Consider the following 13,455-nt stretch of genomic DNA (forward strand, 5'->3'; position numbering starts at 1 on the left):
GCGATGTCCTGCTCATGACTGGTGACCTTTGACGACTCTGCGCTCCCAAGACCCGTTGAATGTTGCGGGACTTCCATCTCAGAAACGGAACCTGAAATGGGTTGATGTGATAGTTCTTCCTGGCTTGTGGACAATGGTGGAGCATGTGGCAGCCGATGACTGCTGAATGCCCGTGGTGGATATGATGGTGGAGCATGTGGCAGCCGATGACTGCTGTCTGCCCGTAGTGGATATGATGGTGGAGCATGTGGCAGCCGATGACTGCTGTCTGCCCGTGGTGGATATGATGGTGGAGCATGTGGCAGCCGATGACTGCTGTCTGCCCGTGGTGGATATGATGGTGGAGCATGTGGCAGCTGATGACTGCTGTCTGCCCGTGGTGGATATGCTGTCGATGATAGCTGCGCACTGGTTCCGACCACGATCTGACCGGAGGTCCCAATTGGTGTTGAGGAGGCCCTCCGTCTGGCTGACTGGGATGGAGATCTCGTGCGCCGTCTTCTGGATGCCCCCGACCGCCTGCTGCAACAACTCTCGGCTGCGTCGGACTGTTCAGAAGTAGAAGGTGACCGCCACCTGGATGACCGCGATCTGTGACGGCTTCTATTGGAGCTTCGCTTTTGACTGAAACGGGAACAGCGACAGACAGAGGGACAGAGAGAATGGTGATGGGAATCCCCTGAGGAGGGGGATAAAGACATGTGGTGTATGGAATTTCGACTACCAAGGTTAGAGCTTATATGCTGACTTGGTGCATGCCTAAGGGTAGTTTCTGGTTCCAGTTGAAGAGGAATATTCAGAGGGCTCTGGGCGATTGTTGTCTGTGTGGCGTTTAGAAGGGAGGATGGCGTTATATCCGCCAATAATGTGGGGTGTGCAGAGCGTGATTGGCTCATTGGTGGGGTCGGCGGTGTATAGTGTGTTGTGCTTGCTATACATGTTTCACCTTGTTGTTGGAGCAGAGCGCGCTGAACGGTCGGATTGGTCCGTACAGCGCGCTCGGCCGCAGCATTGTTTCTTCTGCATCCCATGTCGTCCCGCACGGGCGGCAGAGCTGCGCCCGCAGGGATGATGTTGCAGACCGGGTGTACCTGAGATGGCTGGCTATTGTAGTGGCTGCGCTGCCTCCTCTGTAGAGGCTGCTCCACAGGACTTGCCATTGCTGCAGACATGGAGGAAATAGAGAGAGGACGCTGTTTGGGTCGATCTAGGGGCCGGCTCAGATGCCTGGCCCTAAACAAAGGATTAGGGGTGGGACTGGAGATGGGCGGGCCTATGCGGTGACGTTGGGCGGAAGTGGGTTTAGCTACTGGCAGGCTATGACGCCCAGGTCCCAGCAAAAGTGAAGGGGTGGGTGTGTGAGTGGGAGGACGACTGTGGGAGGAAGTGGGCGGAGCCACTGTCTGATTCACCCACCCAGGACCCAGCAGAGAAGAACTGGTGGGCGTAATGCCGGGGGAGGAAGTGGGTGGAGCCACCGCCCGACTCACACCACTAGAAGAACACAGTAATGGCGTCCGGTTCTGCGGCCTACATGCGACGCCCCGGGCTGATACAAGTGGGGAAGAATCCTGTATCTGAGCAGCAGCCCGGGCGCGACGCCGAACAGAGGAAATCTCGCCCACATGCAGACGCTCAGGCTGGCGCTTAGTTCTGAATGAGCGTCTGCTGGAGCGCGGCTTCTGAGAGGAGGTGGTGGGAGCAGCGTGTGCCCGGCTAACTGGAGATGGCAGGGGAGAGGACAGTATAAGAACTGGGTGGTAGGTGGACGGGCCAGGGGAGGACGGGACATGCAAGGATGGAGGGGAAGCATTCGGAGGCAGAGCAGGCGTAGTGGGTAACTCAGGGGCGGCTTGTGTAAAGGGCAGCGCCGGAGCCGACAAAGGGGCAGAAGGGGACACGGTGGACGGGCCAGAAGAGGACGGTGCGTGTGAGCCTAAATGGGAGACATGCGGAGGCAGGGCAGAAGGAGTGGGTAACACGGGGGGCTGCGTGTGCTCCAGGAATCACCGGAGCGGGGGGAGACAAAGGACCCTGTGGCCTAGGAGTGGATTGAGCCTCGGGGGATAAAGGAGAGGCCAGCGGTGACAGGGGATTAAGAGAGGGCACAGGTGGGTGATGATCTAATTCAGATAAAAGAGCTAACATACATGGATCACCCACCTGTGCTGCTCTCTGCCGCAGGGCCGCAATCACTGCCTCAGACATGGCTCCAGGGGTCCTCAGGACAAAAGCTTCTAGGTATCAGCCGGGGAGGAAAGAGAGAGACCCCCACCCAGCACCTGAATTTAACCCCTGGGGGTATGGCCGGACGCCCCTTCCATTCACTTTCCATTGGTCAGTGGGGCGTCCTAATCACCTGGGGAGGGGGATTAGTGTGAGAGGAGGAGGCACTGCACAGAGTTTACTTATCATCAAATCCATGGGGGCTCTACAGTCAGAGGCACCATCCTTATTCAGTACCGTGCCTGCCATACTACATTGCAGTGGCCCCCGAGAAAATGGCCACCGCATGCTCAGATTGAGATCTTAGCAACGATATTTCGGGTGCCAAGACTTGTCTCCCGAGATCTGAGGACGAGATCTCATTGCTGAGTTCTCAATGTGAGCATGCGCCGCCCCGGTGGCCATTTTCCCGGAGGCCACCACATCCCAGTAATAGATATGCAGGGGGGCTCTGGGCTTTCACAAAATGCCGGCGGAGCCTTCTCACACCAAAGAGCACCACAGCCATTTTCACCTGCAGCGGCGCACATCGGAACACCCCCTCATGCCAGCCTGCAGCAATGCGCCACTCTTGCCTCCTCCTGCAGCGTCCCTGGGACCCTGCTTTACCACAGCCACCACCCCCGGTAAGCAATAAGACGCATGGATTATAAGAGGCACCACCATTTATTAAACAATAGTTGTTTTTTTTTCCTATTTTTCTCCTCAAAATTTGGGGTACGTCTTATAATCTGCAAAATACGGTACACTTTACCTTTTCTGAAAAGGTCATAGCTGCTGCAACACCGTTAAGCAAGAGGCACCACTAACCAAACAACATTATGAAGACCAAGGAGATCTCCAAACAAGTCAGGGACAAAGGAGTATAAGGAGTACAAGTCAGGGTTGGCTTACAAAAAAAAAAAAAAAAAAAAAAAAATTTAAATATATATATTTATATCCCGATCTCTGATGATTCCCCGGAGCACCGTCAGATCCATTATCATGAAATGGAATGTACATGTTACCACAACAAACCTGCCAAGAGAGCCTCTCACCAAAACTTTCAGCCCGGGCAGCGAGGGCATTAATCAGAGAGGCAGCACACAGACCAATGGTAACCCTGAGGAGCTGCAAAGTTCTCAAGACTCCCCAAATGTATGGAGGAAGGTGCTGTGGTTAGATGAGACCAAAATTGAACTTTTTGGCCACCAAGGTAAACACTGTGTCTGGCGCCAGACCAACAAAGCTCATTACCCCAAGAACACCATCCCCACAGTGAAACAGAAAAAGTGACAAAGAAATGGTCCAAGTTGATGGGAAGATGGATGGTGCGAAATACAGGGATATTCTTGAGCAAAATCGGTTTCAGTCTGTCGGTGAATTGAGACTGGGACGGAGGTTCACCTTCCAACAAAACAATGACCCAAAGCATACTGCTAAAGCAAGTGGTTTAAGGGGACACGTGTAAATGTTTTGCAGTGGCCTAGTCAAAGACCAGACCTTAATCCAAGTGAGACTCTGTGGTCAGACTTGAAGATTGCTGTTCACCAGAGGAAACCATCTAATCTGAAGGAGCTAGAGCAGTTTTACTTTGAGGAATGGGCAAAAATCCCAGTGGAAAGCTCATAGAGGCTTATCCAAAGTGACTTGCAGCTGTAAGTGCCACAAAAGGAGGCTCTACAAAGTACTGACTTTAGGGGGGTGAATAGTTATGCTCACTTAAGTTTTCAGTTATTTTGTCCTATTTGTTGTTTGCTTCTCAAGAAAAAGAAAACCAAATGTTTAAATTTGCTTAAGTCTTCTGTACAGAATATGAGACATCAGACTATTATGATCTTTGTGGCCAGTAAAAAAAAAAGAACTGCAAGGTGTCAGGATGATTAATTATACATCATGACATGGAAAATAAAAATCTTAAAAAAAAAAATGTTGAACACTTCAATCTAATTTTTAGACCGTGCAAATTTAAACTAAAAGGTCTTAAAATGTGCCAAAGTTACACAAGTTTTTTCACAGCGCTTGCTAAATCTGGCGCGTCTTTAGACTGTGTATAGTCCGTGTTTATGCCACCTATTAGTTTGCTTACTTTACACCACAATTTTGGTGCATTTTTTGACATGTAATGTTGGATTTTAGACCACACTCGCTTTTCGTAAAGTCACATCCATTTTAACACAGCCTAAAACACATAATAAATATAGGAAAAATCAGGAAAGACCATTTTTGGTGCAAATTGTGCTAGAATTCTGCTGCAGTTAGGTCCATATATATTTGGACAGAGACAACATTTTTCTAATTTTGGTTCTAGACATTACCACAATGAATTTTAAGCAAAACAATTCAGATGCAGTTGAAGTTCAGACTTTCAGCTTTCATTTGAGGGTATCCACATTAAAATTGTATGAAGGGTTTAGGAGTTTCAGCTCCTTAACATGTGCCACCCTGTTTTTAAAGGGACCAAAAGTAATTGGACAATTGACTCCAAGGCTATTTCATGGAGTGGGCAATCCCTTTGTTATGTCATTCTCAATTAAGCAGATAAAAGGCCTGGAGTTGATTTGAGGTGTGGTGCTTGCATTTGGAAGGTTTTGCTGTGAAGGAAACAAGCGGTCAAAGGAGCTCTCCATGCAAGTGAAACAAGGCATCCTTAAGCTGCAAAAACAGAAAAAACCCATCCGAGAAATTGCTACAACATTAGGAGTGGCAAAATCTACAGTTTGGTACATCCTGAGAAAGAAAGAAAGCACTGGTGAACTCATCAATGCAAAAAGACCTGGGCGCCCACGGAAGACAACAGTGGTGGATGATCGCAGAATAGTCTCCATGGTGAAGAGAAACCCGTTCACAACAGCCAACCAAGTGAACGACACTCTCCAGGAGGTAGGCGTATCAATATCCAAATCTACCATAAAGAGAAGACTGCATGAAAGTAAATACAGAGGGTTCACTGCACGGTGCAAGCCGCTCATAAGCATCAAGAATAAAAAGGCTAGACTGGACTTTGCTAAAAAATATCTAAGAAAGCCAGCACAGTTCTGGAAGAACATTCTTTGGACAGATGAAACCAAGATCAACCTCTACCAGAATGATGGAAAGAGAAAAGTATGGCGAAGGCGTGGTACAGCTCATGATCCAAAGCATACCACATCATCTGTAAAACACGGCGGAGGCAGTGTGATGGCTTGGGCATGCATGGCTGCCAGTGGCACTGGGTCACTAGTGTTTATTGATGATGTGACACAGGACAGAAGCAGCCGAATGAATTCTGAGGTATTCAGAGCCATACTGTGTGCTCAGATCCAGCCAAATGCAGCCAAACTGATTGGTCGTCGTTTCATACTACAGATGGACAATGACCCAAAACATAAAGCCAAAGCAACCCAGGAATTTATTAAAGCAAAGAAGTGAAATATTCTTGAATGGCCAAGTCAGTCACCTGATCTCAACCCAATTGAGCATGCATTTCACTTGATAAAGACTAAACTTCAGAGAGAAAGGCCCACAAACAAACAGAAACTGAAAACCACCGCAGTGAAGGCCTGGCAGAGCATCAAAAAAGGAGGAGACACAGCGTCTGGTGATGTCCATGAGTTCAAAACTTCAGGCAGTCATTGCCAACAAAGGGTTCTCAACCAAGTACTAGAAATGAACATTTTATTTACAATTATTTAATCTGTCCAATTACGTTTGGTCCCTTTAAAAACAGGGGGGCACATGTTAAGGAGCTGAAACTCCTAAACCCTTCATCCAATTTTAATGTGGATACCCTCAAATGAAAGCTGAAAGTCTGAACTTCAACTGCATCTGAATTGTTTTGTTTAAAATTCATTGTGGTAATGTCTAGAACCAAAACTAGAAAAATGTTGTCTCTGTCCAAACATATATGGACCTAACTGTAAATCTCCTCCAATGTTTTACAAGAAAACACAATTTAAACAGTCGTTTTCTCATTTTACGTTTCCTTTAAAGTTAGAAACTGGAACCAGAAAAGAACAATTTTTTTGAATTAATGCATAATTGTTATGAGTAAACATACATTTTTGAGACTTCTCTTCAGCGATATTTTAGCAGAGATGCAAATTTGACTTTCTTTTTTTATTTTTTTCGGACAAATTGGAAAACCATAATAAATCATTATGGTATAAGAAATCACGTCTACAGCCCATAATTATGATGTGAGACATCAACTGCCTTCACTGTGAACTGTAAAATGATCATTAGAGTCATAGTAATCTATACAAAGTTTGAAAAAAAAAAAAATCAGACCCCTTAAATTTTTGTTGCCGACATTGCAATAAAAAAGTGCCCTATTTTTACGGGCTGTCGGTTGGCGACCCTGTATCTCAGTACAGTTTCCTTTGATTCGGACAGCTTGCCAGGTTTACAGTACTCCATTAAGGCAAAGGTCTACCTAGTTATACACTGGTATAAGAACGAGCGTGTATGTTATGCGATTAGGCAGATTTTCTGTTCACTTCTTTAGGACACTTTTACCACATTTATATAAAAGATGCTGAACAGATAGATATATACGGTGTGTGTGTGTGTGTGTGTGTATATATATATATATATATATATATATATATATATATATATATATAGTCAACTTCGACTTTCGGCCGGACCTGTGCTTTGCTGCGGACGTTTTTCCTTCTCTTTTAAACGCAGTCATTACTTTGGAGACCTCTTGACACGCCAAGCATTCGGGCACTTTCTGTTACACTAGCGCCTGCCATACGAGCACCAACAATTTGGCCTCTTTGAAAATCCGAGAGGTCTGCCATTGGTATCAGGTTCTCATCAATGTTCTTACAATTCTGCAAAACAAACAGTTAATTTACATACACATATCACATAACACAAATAATCAACTACAAAACATTGCCATATGTCACTGTTTGCATGTATATAACATGTTCAAAGATTATGATGCCAAAACGTTAGGTGTTTCCATTATTTTGTCCAACCCCTGTATATATTTATATTAATTTTTTTTTTATAACCCGAAGCCTAAACCAAAGATGCTGAATAAGAAATTATTTTTTGTGTATTGCTTTACAGATGCTCCAAGGAAGGAAGTTTACTTCATGGCCATTATTGATATCTTAACTCACTATGATGCGAAAAAGAAAGCAGCACACGCAGCAAAAACTGTTAAACATGGAGTAAGTATCATAACGAAAACTACAGAGCCTTCTCACTTACCCTGTCCTTGTTGCTGATGAACCTCTAAGGCCCCATTCATATCACACTTTTTGTTTTCGTTCATATATAGAAGACAAGTAGTCAGACGGAGGCCAATAGTTTCCTATTAACCTCCTCGTCCTATCTTTTTTTTTTTTTTTTTTTGCAGCATATTATACTACAAGAAAATAAAATAGACAATACTATTTTAATCAGTTTCACAATTTTTGGGTACATGGTGTTATGAGGGTACCGGACTGTTTTAAAGATGAAGCGTCTTGGGCTATGTGCACACAGAGCTTTTTGGAGCAGGTCGGTGTTAAAAAAAAAAAAAAGCCTTTAAAACCGCTTCAAAAACACTTCACTCTTACTAATTATTTGTATTGTTAAATGACTCGCTGGTCATAGGTTCAGTGTTCGGAAAGTTGTTTTTTTCTGCTTCTGGATTTGAAACATGGAAGAAAAGTAAGTACATGTCACTTCTCAGAGGTGGCTGCTGATGGAATCCGCTCCAAACTAGGCACTAGTCCAATCAAAAGGCTGCTAAAAAAAAAAAAACACTCACAAAAAAAGAATTAAAAAAATCTTCAAGTCTGCATCAGGAAAAGAAAATCTCCAAAAACTTCCTAAAATCTCGTTTTAAAGAAGACCTATATCCAGTTTGAGCATGTTAAACTCACCACCTCATGAAAGAGTGACTGCAGAGCTGCATAAAACGTAGATTTTATGTTTTAGCATTTCCATTGCAAAGATATTAGTTTGTAAAGTTTTTCGATTTTACTAATTCCAAGAGGGCGTCATCATAGATTCTTATCTGGGGCTTGTACTTTTTCTCCTGAAAAAGAACACTCTTGTGACACATGTAATGACACACAGCTCTGCTTTCCTCCATCATCTCTGCACATACAGTCTAGAGCAGAGCTATGGGTCACTTCAGAAACTTGATGCAGCTTTCATCTCAGGGCTCTGTCATCTCTGCTCTACTTTCCCGCCGCTCACACTGGCAGTGCTGTGGGAGTAGATCTGCAAGAGGTAGTTTGTAATGACACATAGCTCTGCTCTACTATACATTGTATGTGCCAGCAGTCAAATGATGTAGGAGAGCAGAGCTGTGTGTCAGTACTTGTTTCACAGGAGAAATACTGTTCTGACCTTCTCTGGGGTGTGTTCTTTTTTTTTTCCCCTGCATGACGTCTCCTATTTATGATTGGTTAACATCATGCAGAAGAAAAAGTACACGCCCCCAGAGAATAATCTCTGATGAAGCCCCTTTGGACTTAGCAGAAATTAGAATCTAAACTTTGCAGGCTAATATCTCTGCAACGCAGAGGACAAATAAGAAATAAAATCTGTTTTATTCAACTCTGCATCCACTATTCAGTTATGTGACCAGTATAAAATGCTAGTAAAAGATCCTCTTTTAGAGGACTTATGTACTGTATGATTAGTGGGGGTCCTAGTAGTGAAATACTCACCAATCAAACACAAAAAGGCAGGACCCCATTCTCTGTTCTACCCATTGGTGCAGAGAGGCGAGAGCTGCAGAGATGGTGGTGGGAGCACTCACCCTTATTGTTTGTCATAGATGTAGAAAGTGAGCTCCCAAATCAGTCATCAGTGGGGGGGGTTAGCATTCTGCAATCACCAAGCAGACATTTATAATTGGAACACCCCTTTAAATTTGCAGCCAAGGTCTAGGACAGTCTACTACATTACATATATCATTGTTCCTGTTGTAAAAACCTTAATATTTTTTTTTCTTTCAGGCAGGTGCGGAGATTTCCACTGTTAATCCCGAACAGTATTCTAAGCGCTTCTTGGACTTTATTAACAACATCCTGACGTAACGTCTTCTGACACCAAGATTGATCTGGGAGACGAGACAGACGTTATTGCAATGTGGGTGGAAAGACAGACCGGGCTGCAACTCATGCTCACCATGCAGACAAAGACCCCCGGCAACTTACATCTTCTGGCCAAGATGACGTGTGTGTGTGGGGGACATTACTAATATCCGTCGCTTCCTGGCATAGTCCTAGTTATTTTTTATTTTTTTATTATTTTTTTTGATATTTTAATTGAAGAAAGAAATTCTGAATCTGCTTTACAAAGTTGCACAAGAAAAAAAAAAAAGTTTAATGCACAGATGCAAGAAGCCACATAACATAAATGGATGAAGTATACGGACCCCACCGGAGAAAAGTGCATGTGAAGTCTGTACGAAACTGTAAACTGTAGATCAGTTTATTTTATTTTTATTATTTTTTTTATTAGATTTGTTGAGTCAGTATTCAATGCAGATAATGTTACCGGAAAGAACGCGCAAAGAAAAAATAAATCACTAAAGTGAACTGGTGCGCATCGGCAAGAACCCTGGTGGCGGAATTATCGGATTTGGGATGGAACTTTTTTTTTTTTTTTTTTAAACAGACGAGAGACTGCTTAATGATGATTATTGGAAGCGTTGATGCCATAATGACAATGTAGACGAGTCTTTTACACTTTTGCCACAATGATCTGCACTTCACTTTGTCCGGGAATTGCATTGTCATTTTTCGGAGATGTCGCTGTACCATCCACTTAAATATTACTGAGACATTTTTGCTTGCATAGTTTTAGACAAGTAACAATAATGTTGATTCTTCTATAGTTTTCCAACAGGCGCGGAGATTGATGAAGAACAACCGTTTACATTGTTACTGGAGGGCATCTCTCATCATGTTCTCAGTCTGCGATATTCGCGCCTGCAATATCCGCGCCTGCGGTATCTGAGTCTGTGATATCCGTGCCTGCGATATCCACATCTGTTTCCAGTACGTTCTATAGACTTTTTTTTTTCCATTTTTGAGTTACAAGGAAAAAAAAAAAAAAAATACAGCCTCGAACAATGAAGTGGATTTGGTGTCCGGGCACTTTTAAGGTCTTGCTAATTTTTCGTCATTTTCGTCCTTTTGAAAGGCTTACAAGGGTACTGTTCCCTAATTTCTGTTACAATATTACTAGTAAATTAATAAAAATAACTTGAAACCATATAAAAACCACTTTTACTACTGGGGATAAGGTATCGGGATTTTAAAGATTTATTCCCATATTTATAGATGGGTATTGTCAGATAGTGTTGTAAAAACAAACAAGCATTTTTACAATTTACTGCTTATTAAAACTTGAAGCCGTTCTTCAGATATTAAAATTTTTTCTTTTGTTTACAGCTTGTTGCCCAGGTGACCGACCACCGCTGATGTCTGGCTTGTAAGCGTGGCACTGAAGCTGGCCAGGATTTAGAGGTTCAGCGATCCTGGCCAGCTTTAAAGCAGTGCTTACAAACTCAATAGAAAACAGCTTGTAAGCAGTGAGAACGTTCTGCTGTCTAGCAAGGGTGGTCGGCTTCCAAGGCAACGAGCTGAAGACAAAAGAAAAGTGTTGGTTTCTTAAGAACGGCTTAAAATGTTAATAATAAACTGTAACTTGCAAAATTGCTTCTTTGTGCATTTACTATCTGATGATACCCCTTTATGAAGATGGGAATAACCCTTTATAACTCAGTTCCATCCATTTATGTAATATACATGAACAACTTTAGAGGATATTCACGCTAGGAATCCATGTGCTTGGTGCAAAAATAAATTCAGATAAAATGCGTCTTTTTTAGCTGCTGAAATTAAGGTTTTACTTACATTTCTGCAATGAAACTGCAAGTTCCCCCACATAGTCCAGCATTGGATGTGGGGGGGCCATTTACACAGGCCAACTTCATGTCGCTAAACAACGATCCGTAATACAATCATCCTTTGCTTCTAAGCAGCTAGAGAGAAAGCCACGATGTCTGGAATCGAAGAACAGTGCCACGTCTATTCAATTTAAAAAAAAAAAATTTTTCAAATCCTTGACAAACCCATCAAGCATAAAGAATCAAAATATATTTGACCTATCTGCAGTGGGGGTCCAACACTCAGCACCCCCACCGATCAGCTGTTCCATTCAGTGAGTAGTGGCCGCTCCTGGGTGCTGCAGAACATCTCTTACTCATCAGGGCACGGTTCCTTGGAATCCTAATTAGCTGGCAGCAGTTTAATACCCCAAAACCTTCATTACAAGTTCCCTTTAAATATCATATGTCTAAATTGTTAAACAATATGTCATAGTCCTTCCATTGTCAGTTTCTGATACCTGGAGGCTAGCTGCCGCCCCTGCTACATTTTCTGTTTTATTTGGTGATTTCCTTGTTTTTAGTGATTGGTATCATTCATATCATAAGAGGAAGAGTAAAGAAGAAGTAACTTTTTTGGGGAACTCATGGAACATATTACTAAAACCTCCCATTATCGTATCAGTATTGCTTGTATTGACATCGCATACATCCTTGTGAGCACTGCAGGCAGGCACTGGTCTTCCACTTGGCAAAGCTGAATCCAGTGATTGACTGCAGCAGGTACGGGCTGGCTGCTAGTAAGCAAAGAATGGGAGGATTGGTGGAGCATCAGCACGGAAAGAAGAAGTAAACAACTATTCATTTTTTATTTTTTTTTGACACCCCGACTGCCCCATCAGCCTAAAATGGCATACACCAGTGAACAAATGATTTGTATTTTACTGTACAGCAAAATGAGATATCGGAAGTTAGAATTCATGCTTGGTGTCCTGTTAAACTCTCCAAAAAAAAACCATACTGAATCTGTCGACAGGCCTTTATACCACAGACTAAGGCCGGTTTCACATTAGCGCTTTTTAAGCGCACGCACGGCCGGGGGTAGCTCCGCCCCCGAGCCGGCTCTCTGCCCGGCGTGCCCGCCCCTTGCTTGTAGCGCCGCCTCCTAGCGGACAGCGGCGCCTGCGATCGGCGCACCCTATCTTTAGCATAGGGTGCGCAGATCGTGCGCAGGTCGTGCGCTAGTTGCGCTTTGACCTGCGCGGCGCACTTCTGACGGTGCGCCGTGCGCGCCAAAATCCGAAAAGTTCGATTTTGGCGCGCACGGCGCACCGTCAAAAGTGTGCAGCGCAGGTCAAAGCGCAACTAGCGCACGGCCTGCGCACGATCTGCGCACCCTATGCTAAAGATAGGGTGCGCCGATCGCAGGCGCCGCTGTCCGCTAGGAGGCGGCGCTACAAGCAAGGGGCGGGCACGCCGGGCAGAGAGCCGGCTCGGGGGCGGAGCTACCCCCGGCCGTGCGTGCGCTTAAAAAGCGCTAATGTGAAACCGGCCTAATATGTTCTTAAATGCAGCATCTTTCTTGTAGAGATCCGTGTTACTGTTTTGGAGTATTCCATAGATGAAATTGTATGCTAATGAATCAAGTGCAGTGGGTGGGGCAGTGCACCTACAGCTCTCCTGCCTCTCTACCTGTTGCCCGCCCACTGCCTGACTTCTGTGTATCATGGATAGGTCACTCAAATTCCGGTGACCTGTCAGCCAGCGGCAGGAGGCAGGGAATAGGCAGACAGGCCTATTAGTGGACATGCTGCGGATTTTTCCGCAATGCGATTCAGCAGCGGAAAAATCCGCAGCATGTGCACAGCAACTGCGGAATCCCATAGGATTGCATGAGATGCGTTTTAATTAGCATTTTTTAAGCGTTTCTGCGGCGGCTTTGCCGCTGCGGAGACGCTTAAAAAAAAAAAATGCAACGGGGCACACAGCCTAAAAGTACCCACATCTTTGGAATTGTATGGCGGATTTGAACAAAGGAAAAAGTGTAATAGCCAAGGAAGTAGCTGGAATAAAGAGTACAAACTGGACACTTTAGACCTAGTGACATGTTCTGAGTATTTTAGTTTATTTTCAACTATTTTTAGTTTTAAACTCTTATTTAAAATTATTTGGCACTTAATGAGTTAATTTGCGGTACTTCTTCCCCCTGTAAGACACTGATCTATTTTAAGCAGGCAGCAACACACAGGAGAACAATAACATGCCTCCACTGTAACTTGGATCATGTTTTCAGTGTATATGTATGACAGACAGCCCTGATCTCCTGGTCTAACCTCCTGCATGATTAGTTATCTGTGCTCTAATGTCAGCATCAACACTGCCTATCCTGAAATGTGTCATTATCACACTTGTCTGTC

The 13,455-nt window shown here is 44.2% G+C and overlaps 1 protein-coding gene across 1 annotated transcript in view; it reads left to right on the top strand.

Moving 5' to 3' along the window:
• Positions 1–10,430, top strand: part of PIP4K2A (phosphatidylinositol-5-phosphate 4-kinase type 2 alpha) — a 200,602-nt gene extending 190,172 nt beyond the window's left edge. The window contains exons 10-11 of the mRNA XM_073581811.1: positions 7,270–7,373; positions 9,159–10,430. Of these exons, the coding sequence (XP_073437912.1) occupies positions 7,270–7,373; positions 9,159–9,239 (185 nt within the window). The 3' untranslated portion in view covers positions 9,240–10,430. The remainder of the gene's footprint in view (positions 1–7,269; positions 7,374–9,158) is intronic.
• The last annotated feature ends 3,025 nt before the right edge of the window (positions 10,431–13,455 follow it).

The sequence above is a fragment of the Dendrobates tinctorius genome, unplaced genomic scaffold (genome assembly GCF_039654945.1).
Source record: "Dendrobates tinctorius isolate UK_male_01 unplaced genomic scaffold, ASM3965494v1 ptg000070l, whole genome shotgun sequence".
In the NCBI taxonomy this organism is placed as follows: domain Eukaryota; kingdom Metazoa; phylum Chordata; class Amphibia; order Anura; family Dendrobatidae; genus Dendrobates; species Dendrobates tinctorius.